Source organism: Tamandua tetradactyla, chromosome 6 (assembly GCF_023851605.1).
Source record: "Tamandua tetradactyla isolate mTamTet1 chromosome 6, mTamTet1.pri, whole genome shotgun sequence".
In the NCBI taxonomy this organism is placed as follows: Eukaryota; Metazoa; Chordata; class Mammalia; order Pilosa; family Myrmecophagidae; genus Tamandua; species Tamandua tetradactyla.
The window spans coordinates 182,447,470-182,462,686 of NC_135332.1; the positions used below are offsets into that span (position 1 = coordinate 182,447,470).

The window sequence follows — 15,217 nt, forward strand, 5'->3', positions numbered from 1 at the left end:
GACACTTCCGGGAACGGGTTCTTTTCAACAAGTACAACAGCTTGGTTTCACCCTGCAGGCTTATCAACAGATTGCTGTAGCTGCCCAGAGGACTTGGCGTGAATTACCCAGTAAGGAAGAAAAGACTTGAGACATCCCTGCAGCCAGGCAGGGTCCCTACGAACCTTTCCAGGACTTCGTAGCTGGATTGTTTCCCGCGGTTGGGTGCATCGTGGGGGACGTTGAAACAGGAAAATTAATGGTAAAGCAATTGGCCTTTTACAATGCTAATCAAGCCTGTAAGGAAGAAAAAAGGCCAATATTCAAGAAATGATTCGCATTTGTGCAGACATTGGGCTGGTCCATATTGAGGGATTAGCTATGGCTGCTGCCCTCAGAGAGGTGTTTCAAAGCCAAGAAAAGAGGGGTGGAAACTGTTTCAAATGTGGTAAAGCAGGACACTTTGCAAAGCACTATAAAGCAGTAGGTAAGAACCTGCCAAAGACATCACAGTGACCTCAAGACCCTAGCGTGCCAGGCACATGTCTCTGATGCCACCATGTAAATACTGGACCAATGAGTGTCCGTCTCAAACTGATATCCATGGTCAGCCTTTAGGACACCGTCAGGGAAGCTATCTTCGGGGCCAGCCCCGCCAAACAGTAGGGGTTCCTTCTGTCAGTCTAGCCACACCCCAGACCAGCAATTCATTCAGAACCTCTTCTGAGCAGCCCCCGGGAGTGCAGGACTGGACCTCAGTCCCACCTCCAGATGTGTACTAACTCCAGAAATGGGACCGCAGCCCATCCCTACAGGGGTGTACGGGCCTCTCCTCAAAGGGACAGTCGGTCTAATACTGGGGAGAATGGCATGTCTCTTAAAGGGTTTCAAATTTTACCTGGGGTTACAGATGAAGATTATACAGGGGAAATAAAGGTCATAGCCCTCACTGCTCATACTATTGTTCAAATTTTACCAGAAAACAAAATAGCACAACTTCTCATTTTCCCTAACATCAAGGCCAGGAAAATGTTCACGTCAGAGCTTCGAGGAAATAAACAGTTTGGGCCACCCGATGTAGCGTACTAGAGTTAAGCTGTTCAAAAGGGTAGACCAGAGTTACAAGTCACTGGAAACTCATCTAAGGGCATTACTGATACCGGTGTGATGTACTTGTCAGCACCTTTCAATGCTGGTCAAACGCCTGGCCTTGCCAAAATGCAAGCTCGGACCTTCAGAGTATTGGGGGTGCTACAGCCCCTCTGCAAAGTGCTCAAGCCCTCCAGTGAGAAAACAAAGAAGGAAACACAGGCTATTTCACCCCCTATATTCTTTCAAATCTCCCTGTTAATTTGTGACGAAGAGATGTTCTGGAACAAATGGGAATAATTTTAGTTAGCTCTAGCAGTACTGTCACTCATCAAACGTTTCAACAACATTTTATATCTAATAAAGGACGAGGGAAACACCAGCAAGGGTGGATGGAGCCCATCCAACCGATCAGACTCCAAGGTAGAAGAGGCCCAGTTACCAGTCTCGTGGTTTTTAATGGGGACGTTGGCCAACATCCCACCGAGTTGTGTGCTTCTCCAATTACTTGGCTTTCAGACGGCCCTGTCTGGGTGGATCAATGGTCCCTAGAGGAGAAAAACTGTTTGCAGTTGAACAGTTAATCAAGGAGCAGCTAAATGCTGGACATATAGAGCCTACTATTAGTCCATGAAATATACTTACTTTTGTTATAAAAAAGAAATCAGGAAAATGGCATCTATTACAAGACCTCAGAGCCATTAATAAAACTATGGAACTTAAGGATCCTTTGCCACCAGGTTTGCTATCCCTTTAACTCATCATTTATTCATCATAGATCTAAAGGACTGTTTTTTCACTATTCCCTTACATCTTACTGACTGTAAAAGATTTGCATTTAGTGTTCCTTCCCTAAATTAAAAGCCTCCTGTAAAAAGGTATTGCTGGAACTTTTTTCCTCAAGGCATGGCAAATAGCCCAACACTCTGTCCAAAGTCCATGGCCAAAGTTGTACAACCTGCCCGGCAACATTTTCCTGATGTATGCATCGTTCATTATCTGGATGACATCTTAATCAGCTGTGCTGATAAGTGCAAATCAATTGACGTTTTCAGTGAACTAGAAATTTCTTTCACCACTCACAGGCTTCAAATAGCCCTTGAGAAAATTCAGAAAGTCGCTCCTTTCTAATACCTAGGACAAATTATAGAAACCAGAAAAATCCGTCCCCAAAAATTAGAAATTAGAACAGACTGTCTGACAACCTTAAAAGGTTTCCAAAAATTGTTAGGTGACATAAATTGGCTCAACCCGAGCCTAAAATTGACCACAGGAGACCCTGTCCCTCTGTCTAAAACCTTACAAGGCCTCCTTCACTTACCTTTCCCCGTCTAGCCCTTTGCAAGGTTGAAACTGCCATGCAAGAAGCACAGCTTACTCGTTTCAATCCTGACCAAAACCTCCATCTTACCACACTGGCCACAGCCCACACACGTTCTGCTGGGCTGTGGCAGGAAAATGGGATTTCAGAATGGATGCGCTCGCCACATCCTCCCTCCAACATGCTGACTCTTTATCAGGACCTAGTGGCTCAGATGACTAGCAAGGGTAGGGCACGGCTTTACAACTTACAGGCCTCGAACCTCAGCATATCACAGTTCCTTTTACTGCTCAGCAACAAACTTGGCTATGGCAGTTTTCTAGCTCTTGGCAGTTAGCATTTGCCAACTTTACTGGTCAACTCAATACCTATTATCCAGCTAACAAAATTTTGCAATTTGCCATGCAAACAGCATTTTTTCCCCTCAAGTCCTAGTTCAAGCTCCTTTGCCCAAGGCTGGTACCTTGTTTACTATGGTTCGGGTGCAGGAAGGGCAGGATATTACCCTCCACATCATCAAAGATGATCCAGTCGTCATTTCAGTCAGCATAACGAGCAGAAATCCAGGCCATCATTCTAGCTCTTACTAACTCTGCCAATGAAAACCTAAATATCTACAGTGACAGCAAGTATGTTGTGGGTACAATGAAAATTATAGAAACTACATTGGACACACTAGTAATGAAGAATTATTTCATCTATTCTTTAAACTTCAGTCACCAATTCGGGCCCGTAAGCATCACTGCTTTATCAGTCACATACATGTCCATTCTAACTTGCTTGGTCCTTTAGCTGTTGGCAGTGCAGAGGCTGATCACTTGGTAGCAGCTGTTACATCTCCTACTCCCTATGAAGAGGCTGTTGGAGAGCAGAGCCTCCACATCAACATGCCAAGGCACTAAGAAAACAGTTTACACTTACTAGAGAACAAGCCAGACAAATCGTTAAGCAATGTGGTCAGTGCAGCATTCATTACCCAGTTCTTAATGCAGGCGTCAATCCAAGAGGCTTAACTGCTAATCGCCCATGGCAGATGGATGTTACTTACATCCCGGCTTTTGAACATCTACGTTGGGTCCACGTTTCTACTGATACTTTCTCGGGTTTCATTTTTGCCTCGGCACAAACTGGAGAAAGTGTTAAGCATATAATCAACCACTGCCTCGCCGCTTTCACTGTCATGGGAAAACCTAAAGAAATTAAAACTGATAATGGCCTGGTTATACATCAGTGAAATTTTGAGCACTTGCTCAACAACTACACATTGAACTGAAAACAGGTATTCCCTCTAACCCCCAAGGCCAGGCATTCATTGAATGAGCACATTCAACATTCAGAACACAAATTTTAAAACTAAAAAGGGGGACTATGGACTATCTCCTACACCATATAATGTACTAAATCATTCCTCATTTACTTTAACATTTTTTTAACTGTGATGAGGAGGGTACTACTGCCATAGAAAGGCATTTTCAGAACTTGTCTTCTAGTCCTAAAGGACATGCCTTGTGGAAGGATTCAGCTACTGGACAATGGAAGGGCCCTGATCCCATTCTAATTTGGGGTAGAGGTCATGCTTGTGTTTTACCAGAGAATTCATCTAAGCTGGTATGGGTTCCCGAGAGGTTCGTGAGGCAACATGAACCCAGAGGAGCATCTCATCCCACCACTCAAGAAACCGAGGAACGTCCCCGAAATTACTGGAACTGCCGAGGTGGGACCCCTAAAACCAACCATCTCCACTTCAGCAAAACGGAGCTTTGCCAAGACTCGACGCCTGATGGTTAAAACCATGAGGGGTGTGGCACACGCTGCTTGGGGTCAGTTGAAGAAATTAACATCTGACGCTCAGAAGTCACTCGTAGACAAGGCGTGGAAAAAAACCTCAGGATGTCTCCTTCTCGCCATGATGGCCCTGGTAACTATTCAGGTAAATATGGTAAGTGACCACCTAGGGCCAAACCAAACTTATTGGAGCTATTTTCCTAACCCTCCCATAGCACACACAGTTACCTGGGAAGGAGAATCAGTACCCGTATTTACTAATGATACCCACCTTATTGGGGGGTGCTCTGATGATCATATTACTCCTGAGCATAAGCTATTTAATAAATATCTTCAAGCTACATTAAAATTTCAAGGAATTTAATGACACCAGCCTTCAGCCCCTTAATCCAGGACACCTAGGCCACATTTTCCGGTGTGCCATCCCCATAAGCTCAGGTGGGTCCAAGGGATCCCCCTTGGAGACTGTGTGTATATCCACGACCCATGAGATATGAGACAATGAGTAACAAAAGTAGTTTTGATTGGTCCCATAATATCAACAACACCAGCAACAAAAAGGAAAATACCACCAGAGGATTTATTACAACCATCCTCACAACCAGTGAAGGACATTATCAAAGGGAAATTTGGAAGCTCTCTATGGCCACATCTTTTATTAACCAAACTAGCCATAGTCTTGTAGACTTAGGAGATGTGGGGCCCAAAGTATTGGGCTCTGAGCATGTGTTCAACATCTTATGTGCTATTTATGGGGAATATTAACATCAACATAACTGAAAATCATTATTCTACTGAGTGCAGCAATTGCAATCTTACCCGTTGTAGACACTGAATAATTCAAGCATCTGGGTCCCAGATTGTTGTACTTGACCAGCCCTCCTTTTTTATGATCCCCACAATATCTCCAGACCTTGATTTAGTGATAGAGGTCTTCAGGTATTAAAGGAAATGCATAACCAGCTGGCTCACCCTCGTTGTGCACTGGGATTAATTAATTTTGGAATAGTTACTCTTGTCACATTGTTAGTCACTTCAACCACTTCTGCAGTTGCTCTTTCTCAAGGTGTACAAAATGCCCATTCTGTTAATAACCAGCTCAAAACACCTCTGCTGCCTTGCAAGAACAAGAAAAAATAGATACTAAGTGAGAAATCAAGCCTATGCTTTAGGGGCCGCAGTCATAGGCATTGGCAATGTGGTAGAAAGTTTAAAATTCAGACAAAAGGTTCTATGCCATGCTAATTATCAGTACATATGTGTGACATCAGTTCTGTACAATCAGTCATTATGAAACTGGCCTAAAGTTTCAGGGAGTTTGGAGACACCATAATATCAGTTTAAATTTAAAACAATTACATGAAGAAATTCTAAGCATGCAATAGAGTCACAATGAAGTTGTTGATCCCACTGCAGTGGCACAGGACATCTGAAGTGGATTACAAGGTTTTAATCCTCTAAATATTTTAAAGTACTCAACTTGGTGTTTAGTGTCTTTAATTCTTTTGCTACTTATCTGTTTCTTATCATTTCAATCGTAATCCGAACCCTCCGAAACCAAATCTGAACCCTCCAAATAAATATCTTCGAGTTGTGTTCAAAAATAAAAAAGGGGGAAATGTCGGGGGCGGATGAGACAGAGGCCATGTGCGCGCTGCAGAGATACAGCACAGCTGTCTCTGTGGGAAAAGGCGCCTGGTGTCCTGAAACGCTGAAGTGTGGCAGCTGCCGGAGGCTGGGGCGAAGGAGGCCTTGGGAAACGCGTAACTTCCGACGCATCCGGGCTCAGGGCAGCGGATGGCTCAGCCCCTGCTTCCTCCTTCCCATTCTTTAGCTACGTAGCAAGTGGCTTTAAAGCAGGCAGCCTCTCTCCCCTTCTTCTTCTGGTTCAGCTGTCTTCTCTGGAAAATCCCCAAACCCCTCTCCTGACCTTCAGGAATGGGTGAAACTGCAGGCAAGTGAGATAAGACACCTGGGATGGGGAATCCTCCCCAACAGCTAATCTGCTTCTGTAACCTGCTTTGCACCTTAAACTAACCAATCGTCTTTCCTTTAATATTGCCGGTGGCCATATTAAGTTTACCTTATCTCTAGCATGTAATACAGTTTATAAAAGCTAAGGTTGCCTTTTGTTCAGGGCTCAGACTTTCAGAGGCTGAGCCCTATAGCCATCAAAAATAAAACCCACTTCCTGAAACTTCGGAACCTCAGCCCATTTTATTCTATTTCTGTATAACATCCAGGAGGCCGAAAGCCTTGTCCCTTTTCTCGCGCAACATTTCCACTTTTGTTACTTTCTTTACCTCGCAACCCTCTAAAATGAACAGTGCTGACTCTGCTGGGGTCTTGAGTCTCTGTGAGAGCTCAGAGCCCCACCTGGTCCCAGCGTTCACCATGTCTCTGTCTCTTGTGTTCCTTTCTCAATTCCCCGATGCCTCCCTTCAGTCCTGACCCTGAGCCGTGCTGCTCGCTGCAGGAAGGGACAGACTGGGGTTGGGGGTAGAGGGAGACTGGCTGAGCTCAAGCTCTACCAGGTCTCAGAGCTCCCCAAGCAAGATCAGCAAAGCCCTGCTGAACCAAGGCCGCCACCACTGAAGGCAAAAGCCAGGCAGGACAGAGCTCTCGGGAACGGAGAGGGGCACAGCTGCTCTCCGATACGTGTATGGCACTTCAGGATCTTCTGTGCCCTTGAGCAAGTTACTACAATGGACAATAATTGCCGCAGAGATGGGTAGCCCTGCTCAGCCTTCTGGTGGCCTTGCAGCCAGGGCCCTCACTGGACACGCTTTCTCCAGAAAATCAAGTTAGCTACACCCCAAGCAGAAGAGCTGCCTGAACGGTCTGGGTGGAGGTTTCTGGATTAAACCAGAGACTGATGGCTAAATGACAAGAAAGCAACGTGGTACTCGTGCGCTGTTTCTTCCTGCACACACTCAACAGCAGTGGGGCTTCCAAGGCACAAAGAAGCCCCCTTGCCTAAAAACAACTTTCTAAAAGCCGAGGATCTGTGCTTTATCACGCCTCCTTTTAGGGGAAGATATTAGGGGATCTTCCCAGAAGCACTTTGTAATGAGTCTTTCAATGTCCATCTTCTCGGGAGAACAGGGTGTCTCGGAAGTTGAGGACACCGTCCCTTTCACCAGCTGTGTCCTCACACTGAAAACCGTACCTGCCACAAGTTGGGTGCTCTGGAACTTTTTTTGTAGAAAGACAAATGAATCTCAGCTTTCCCTGAAGCAAGGAAACCTGTGAAATGTGGTGCCAAAGAAGGGGAAAGAAAGAAGAAAATTCAGTGTAAGCCCCACCACTGCTGCAACTTTCCAAGATGCCTTTGGGAAGTTGTTGTTTCTTTCTGGGTACCCCAATCAGATCACGGGGAAATCAGAGTTCCAAGGAGCTGCCTTAGAGGCAGGCTGGGTGTGTGCGTTTGGGGAGGGGCCTCCCTCGTTTCCATCATTATTTCAGTCAGAGAAACTTTGGTCAATCTAGTTTATGTTTGGCTTCCATTTAAAGCAAATAGTTTGAAAAATATTGGAGGAATTCATTGCTAAGCTTTTTCCCAAGCTGCCATGTTAGGAGTGAGAAGTAATGAAATAATAGATGGAGCCTCGAGCATTTTCCAGCTGGACTGAAAGACCCAAGAGGGCAGAGACCTGGCTGGTTTTGATCCTTTCATGAGAAAGGAGGCAGCGAGGGAAAGGAGGACAGAGAGGGAGGGAAGGCTCAGCAGCTGGTTCCCATGCTGGGACGCCAGGCCCTCGAGGCACCGTAAGCTGGCGATGGAGGTGGCTAAGGGAGAAAACAAACATGGAAAAAGCAAGTGAAAAGGGCAATTTTGGATGCTGTAAGTCCCAGAGATAAGTAAAAATGCGACTGTGGCTGAATCAGCGGCTCCTGGGAGGGTTGGGGAAGGCTTCTCCCAAGGGTGACACTAAGGCTCGAGCAATGAGGAGGTCACAGAAAGGAAGAGAAGCAGAGACGAGGCCCTGAGACAGGCGCAGGGCGGGTGTTTGTGAGAAAGAGAGAGGGGGTGTGAAGAAGCTCAGCGTGGGCAGGGGGCCGAGTGGGGCCAGCCAGGTCTCGGGGAACACGGGCACGGGGACTAAGCCGCCACAGGGAGTCCTGGACCTGAGGCCCTGCAGCCCACTCTGCACGCCACGTGGCAAAGAGATGGCACAGGCAGGAGGAAAGGAAAGGAGAGCGGCTGGAAGGCTGGGGCAGCGTTTCAGGGGGACGCTGGGTTGGTCTTGGGTTTTCAATGTGGACATAGCAAGGGTTGGTCGGATTTGGGGTGTCTGTTGAAGAAACTGGCTAGATTTAATAGCAGGTTGTGGAGCAAAGGAGAGAGGCGAGTCAGGGACACGTCTCCGTTTGTGTCTGGGACGGCTAGATGGGGGGGGTGGCGTCAATGCGTGGGGACAGAGGAGGGTCTTAGTTGGAGGGTGAGGGTGGCAAGCAGGTGTCCTTGACACTGACTGCGCTAGCAAGCGCAGCTGCCGAGGGATCGGCAGATCCTCAAGGCTGGAGCTCGGGGAGAGGTTTGGGTCCAGGGTAGGGCTGCGTGTAGACGGGGAAAGCCAAGCCTGGAGGCAGGCGACAGGGAGAGGGATGGCGTTGCGTGCGCCAGCTCTCCTTGACATTCCTTCAGAATTTGAAGAGTTGGAGGAAACAGCAAAGAAGACTCAGCTGGAACAGGTGAACTGTAGAGGCGGAAGCAAGGTTCTGCGTTGTCAGAAATCTAGAGAAGGAAGTGTTTTTCAGGAAAGGAGAGAATGGCCATTTGCAAGGAGGAACCCTTGGTGGGCACCACTGGCCTTCACAAGAGGTGCTGCCATGGTCTGCTGAGATGAGCAGGTGTGAATGAACTGAGAAAGCAGTTCTCTAGTGCTGGTACCTTCACCAAGGGAGGTGATTGCGGCATGAGGTGAGGGACATGGCGACCGCTGGGCTTTCGGAGGACCCAGGCAGAGCCGACCACTGGCCCGACCTGGAGTGACCGCCTCTGCGCCTCGGTCTCCCCAGCACCAGTGGGCGTGTGGGCAGCCTCCCAACGGCTCTGCAGCACCCTTAGAGAAGGTGGGTGAGGCCAGCCCGGGGCACAGTAGGTCTTCAGCAAATGTTAGTTCTCTTCCCTTTTATAGCATTAATAACAACATCTAAATAACCAATGAATCTAATTGTTAATGACAAATTAACCAAAAGCCTTTAATTAAAATATGACTGTTCTAATTATTATTAATGAAAACAAGTGAGTAATAAATCTATTAATCAACAAATCAGCCTAATTATTACTAATGAAGAAACATTTGATCCCTCTAACACTACACTGACTAAATAGCTATTTAATATGCTAAATACTCGTCATAACAATGCCTAAATAACTAATGTGCCTAATTATCACTGATAAAGGAGAAGTGATGATTATTCATCATGACCTCGCGTTCCAACTGGAGAACACGATGAAGTCGGACGGATCTGAAGACACCTGAAGTTCCGCGTGTGGATTTTAGCCCTGAGATCACACTCTCTGGCTCCGGGGCGCCTGCGGCTGTGGGGCCGTCAGGGTCCTGGGTCAGCCCTGGGATGGGGCTCCGTGGGGGGCACCGTGCTGAAGCCCGGGGGTGTCTGCACAGAGGCCTGCGAGCCCATCCAGCCCCCTCCGGCTTCCTCTGAGCCCCCACCCCGGGCGCCAACAGCAGCGCTGCCTCTGCATTAACCCGAAGGAGAGCCTGGGGTCACAAAGTTCCAGCGGGAGAGGGAAACTGCCACCCTGGGGCGCCCGTTACAGCGAGCAGGTGGAGGTTTCTGACTGCTAGTTGTTTACATTACAGGGGTGAGTGTGCTGTCCTCACAGAGCCACTGGGAAAAACAGACACAACCAGATGCGACCACTCAGCGGCGTCCGGCCACAGCTCAGCCTGACACTCATGCGCCCCCCACCACCTGCCCCTTGGGAACTTGTCGCTCTCTAAGCCCTGGGCGAGCTGGGGGTTCTCCTCCAGCCCCCCAGAGCCCTGAGCACCTCTGTCCGTGAACTCAGCCCGGCTCCCTGTTCCTGGAACTTTCTGCCCTGCTCACATAGGGTTCCTCGAAGCATGGTTCACGGCGGCTTTGATTTTACATCCCCAGAGCCTGGCACAGGGCCTGGCACACAGTGGGCACCTGTTCCACGAATGAATGCAGAGGACAGATCAAATGATCAAACGCAAGTAGGAGAGAGCCACGGCCAGGCCAGGGAAGAGAGGCCCCTGCAAGTGTCAAGAGGAGCGAGATCAAGGGCAGTGGACAGAAACACCCAGGGCAAACGCTGCCTCTGAGTGTGGGCACAGCGCTTTCTGCACAAGGAGCAATGTGAGCTGGGGCGCCAGGTAACGCGTGCCCTATCCCCCAGGCTGCGAGGTTCTGAACCCCCAAAATTCTTGAGTGAGGTAGGCTGCCCTACGGACAGCAGAATCCCCCCAGAAAGCCTGGTAATATTTCTGTCTGCAGCCCCAGCTCAATGCTTGGCATTCAGTAAAGGGTTGTTGCGTGAAAATGTTTTCCTAGGTGGCAAACCAAGCGCTGTAGAAAAAATTCTGTGGCTTAAAGTCATTTGATGGAGCAGCATTTATGGTGGATTTTGAAATGTGTCAGCTTTGCGCGCTGGAAAGCACGGCGACCAAACAAATGCGAGAGCCACTCATCTCTCAGCACCAGCACCTGAGCGCCACGGTGTGTGAGAGCATGGGGGAGGCAATCGGCATGAATCGTGATTTCTATTCCTGACCCGAATGAGTGGGGCAGAAATGAAACTGAAATTGCATCCAGGGTGTGTTTCTCTCTGCAGCGCCACCTCAGAGGACTGCGTGGGGGAGGGGGGGGTCCTGTAGCGGGTCGGGGGCTACCCCAGGGTCAGGAGAAGAGGGACAGACTCAGGGGCTGGGGCAGCTGGGGGCACAGGGCCGGCACAGAGAGGGGCGCTGGCTGAGCACAGGCCACACGTCACCCTGTGACACTCCTCCTATTGCTGCCTTCCCTCATTATCATTATTACATTTTTTGAGGTCGAATATATGTGCCAAACTCTGCCATTTTGCCCACCTATAAGTGTTCACTCAGCGTCGTAGGGAATCACCAGCCTCCGTTTCCAAAGCTTTGTCATCACCCCAATCAGAAACTGTGTCCCCATTAAGCAAAACACACCAACGCCTCCCTTCGCCAGCCCCTCGACACCTCTAACTCACTTTCTGCCCCTGGATGTCCTTTCTCTAAGTATTCCATATCCACAGTCTTACGCAACGTTTGTCCCTTTGAGGCTTATTTTGCTCAGCGTCACGGTCTCGAGCTCCACCCGCTGTGGCCTGCACTTCCTGAGGTTTGGGACAGGGGATGGACATGAAGCCCAGGAGGGGCTGCCCATGAGCCCGGGTGGACCACGGCAGGGCGGGCCCTGACCCCCGGCCTCGGTGGCGCCTCCGCTCTGGGCTCCCCTAATGGGAACTGTGCCTGTGAACGCGCCGACCTCGGGGGCAGGCTTTGCCCGCTTCACCCACACCTTGGCACCCTGGGAGGGGCTCCTGGTGATGCCAGCCAAGCAGGAAGCTGAGAGAGTTCACCGCCAAGTCACCAGGGGTGGGGGATGCAGCTTGGCAGAAGCGTCTGGGGTGGGCTGCGCCCCAAAGAGCAGCGACCGGCAGCCTTCAGATAGGGAAGGAGGGCAAGAGAGAAGCTGTCGGGGAGAGGGAGCTGTCTGCATTGCCCACCCCCAGCACAGTGCCCAGCTTGGGGGGAGGGGAGAGGAGGGGGAGGAAGGTGGGGGAGTGGGCCCCGGGCCCACCACGGGTCCCTTCCCAAGCTGTGGCAGGAGTCTGGCAGGGTTCTGGTGGCCGACCTGAGCAGGGTAGCGTTGTCAGGACAAGCGTGGACACAGGTTACCTGCAGCCCCAGCAGTCCAGGTGCTCCGGCAGGGCCTGGGTCCCCTTTCTTGCCCTGAGTGCACAAGAAGAGTCCACGGTTAGCAGGGGACGATCACCTCCTGGAGCCACTTCACTATGTCTCTCCTCCTTTCTCCAACCCAATCAGCAATTGTCCATCCCAGGTGCCCCCCAGAGAGCAGTGGGGAGCTCGGGTTCCGGGTCCGGGAGGCTCTGGGTCCCAGCTTCTACCTGAGACGACTTGGTCACACACGCCTGGACGCGAACGGTCCCCTTAGAAAAGTTTGCCTCTAATCCTGCCCCAGACCCCTGTGTCTTTTCCTTAAAGAGAGCTAATCTCTCCAGATGGTGGTGGATCTCTCCAGAGGCAAACGCACAGGCAAGCACTGCACACACACGCTCACTCACACTTACACTTGTTCACACACACACCTGTGTGTTTGCACCACGCTCTCTCACTTGCTCTTGTCGCTCTCCTCTTACACCCCAAAGTAGGCCTGGCCTGCTTTTCTCTCATCTGCCTCCGTGAGCCCCTTACAGCAGCTGGAGAGGCTCTGCACCTCTTGCACAGCTACCTAAGTTTTCACCATGAGGACGGGGCATGATTTATTCGCGCATCCCCGGCCGACGGACATTTACCCATCTGGGTCATCTCCAGTCTGTGCTGACTCGGGGGCAGTTACCAATGCTCTCTCCAGAGGTTCTGCAGCACCTGCCATGGGCCAGGCATAGCCCTGGACAAAAGCAGACGGTGACCCTCTCTCAGGGGCTTACAGTCTGGTGCAGACAAGCAAAACCGAACACACTGCATAGATGACAATGTGTGGATGTGATGTGAACGAAGGAAAGTATGGCAGGACAAGGGGACAGAGTAGGATGGAGGTGATGCTGCTTCAGTGGGGAAGGCAGAGAAGACACTCTGATGGCAGTGAGCAGAAAACAGACCGAACCAACTGGACACCTAAGCATGGAATGGACTGTGGGAGGAGTGGAGGCAGGAGGCGCTTCCCCGCCAAGAAAGCCAAAAAATGGACCCAGAAGTGAAGATACATGGGAGGCATAAGGGGATAGCGAGAAAGAGGAATGCAAAGGAATGCATCTAGAGAGGCAAGCATCCCAGACTTCAGGTTTTCGGCAAGGAGGAATAAAGCAAAAGGGTACTACAGGAGACCAGAGGAAGAAGAGGATCAGAAATGTGCGGCATAGCAGTGTCATAAGGCAGCCTACCCCAAATGCAGAATCTTCCATGAGTCATGCAAGAAAGAGCATCATCCTGGAAAGGGGAAGGAAACATCTCCCTGGACAGCTCAGTTGTGCATGCTTCAGCTCCAAGCCCTCCCCTGGTCACTCCTTCCCCTCCTGCAGCCGTGACCACAAGAGAGGACCCTGCCTGGTGCCCAGTGTCCTCCCTTCAGACCTGCTGGCTTAGCCTGGGTGGGCAAGCTATCCTTCCTACAGGCTAAAAGGTGCCCTTGCTCAGGTCACTTTCTAGCCCTAAAACAGTCAGAGGCTCATCATTATCCAAAAAGACATGGTATATGAACTGTGTCTTTGGAGATTGCCAGGCCCTGTGATTTGAACCCACCTCTCACTTTGTTCAATGCTCACCCCTCCACTCCCCAAGCTGTAACCCAAGTGCTGCTCAGCTCGAACCCAACACCCACTAAGACTCCTTGCTTTGGAAACTTTACCCACAGTGCAACCCCTGAGTATAACGCCCCTTCCCCATGGACTTGTCAAAGTTACACCCCAGTTCAGTGCCACCTCTTCCAGGAAGCCCTGAAAACAGTAACAAGAACATATTTGAGGTAGAGATTCCCGGGTCCTACGCTAGATCTTTGGGCCGAGGCCGGGCACAAAGCTAGATCTGGCCACCACCACTGAGGGGTTCTCTGTGCTCTTTTCCCAAACTCCTTCCTCTGTAACCCTGTAAGGAAGATTCCAAATCTAAAGCAGATAGGAAAAGGTAAATCTCTTAATTTGCCAAGTCTTAGTTTTCCCATGCAGAGAACTATAGTCATTATAATTATCTCAAAAGATAGCGGTGGAAGAAATATTTAAATATCTGAGGATGTATATAAAGCAGAATAAAGCTTCATTCAAATATAGTCAATAATGCCATGGAGAGGAGGAAGATGAGGATGACTACAATGAAGAAGAAATAGTAATGTCAGCATTCTGACTCCTCTGAGTCTCTGCAGTAGGTGATTGATCTGGTTTCAACCCACCTCAATAGGTCTGATACTTGATAAGTTACTTCATCTCTTAAAAGAGCAAATAATAACAATTTTCTTCAGCAGTATCATGGAGATAAAATGAGATGACGCCTAAAAAGGCTTAGCACAAGACCTAATGTTAGGAGATGTACAATAGTGACAATGAAGGTGGTGGTGGAGGAGGTGGAGGTGATGATGGTGGTGATGGTGGAGGTGATAGTGGTGAAGGTGATGATGGTGGAGGAGGTGATGATGGTGGTGATGGTGGTGGACATGATGGAGATGGTGGTGGTGGTGGTGGTCATGATGATGGTGATGGAGGTGGAGGAGGTGGAGGTGATGGTGTTGGAGGTGGTGATGGTGGAGGAGGTGGAGGTGATGGAGGAAGAAGTGGTGATGGTGTAGTGGAGGTGATAGAGATGGTGGTAGTGATGATGGTGGTGATGGTGGTGGAGGTGATAGTGGTGGAGGTGATAGTGGTGAAGGTGATGGAGATGGTGGTGGTGGTGGAGGAGGTGATGGTGATGATGGCGATGATGGTGGTGATGGTGGTGGAGGAGGTGATGATGGTGATGATGGTGGTGGACATGATGGAGATGGTGGTGGTGGTGGTGGTCATGATGATGGTGATGGAGGTGGAGGAGGTGGTGGAGGTGATGGTGGTGGAGGTGGAGATGATGGAGGAGGAAGTGGTGATGGTGTAGTGGAGGTGATAGAGATGGTGGTAGTGATGATGGTGGTGATGGTGATGGTGGTGGAGGAGGTGATGGTGATGATGGTGATGATGGTGGTGATGGTGGTGGAGGAGGTGATGATGGTGATGATGGTGGTGGACATGATGGAGATGGTGGTGATGGTGGTGGTCATGATGATGGTGATGGTGGAGGAGGTGGAGGTGATGGTGGTGGAGGAGGT

General features: G+C 49.7%; 1 protein-coding gene across 1 annotated transcript in view; it reads right to left on the reverse strand.

Annotated features, from left to right (window-relative positions):
• The window catches only part of COL22A1 (collagen type XXII alpha 1 chain), a 259,058-nt gene that overhangs the window by 116,754 nt on the left and 127,087 nt on the right, over positions 1 to 15,217 (reverse strand). Inside the window, exon 23 of the mRNA XM_077163316.1 lies at positions 12,088 to 12,141. Within this exon, the coding sequence (XP_077019431.1) occupies positions 12,088 to 12,141 (54 nt within the window). The remainder of the gene's footprint in view (positions 1 to 12,087; positions 12,142 to 15,217) is intronic.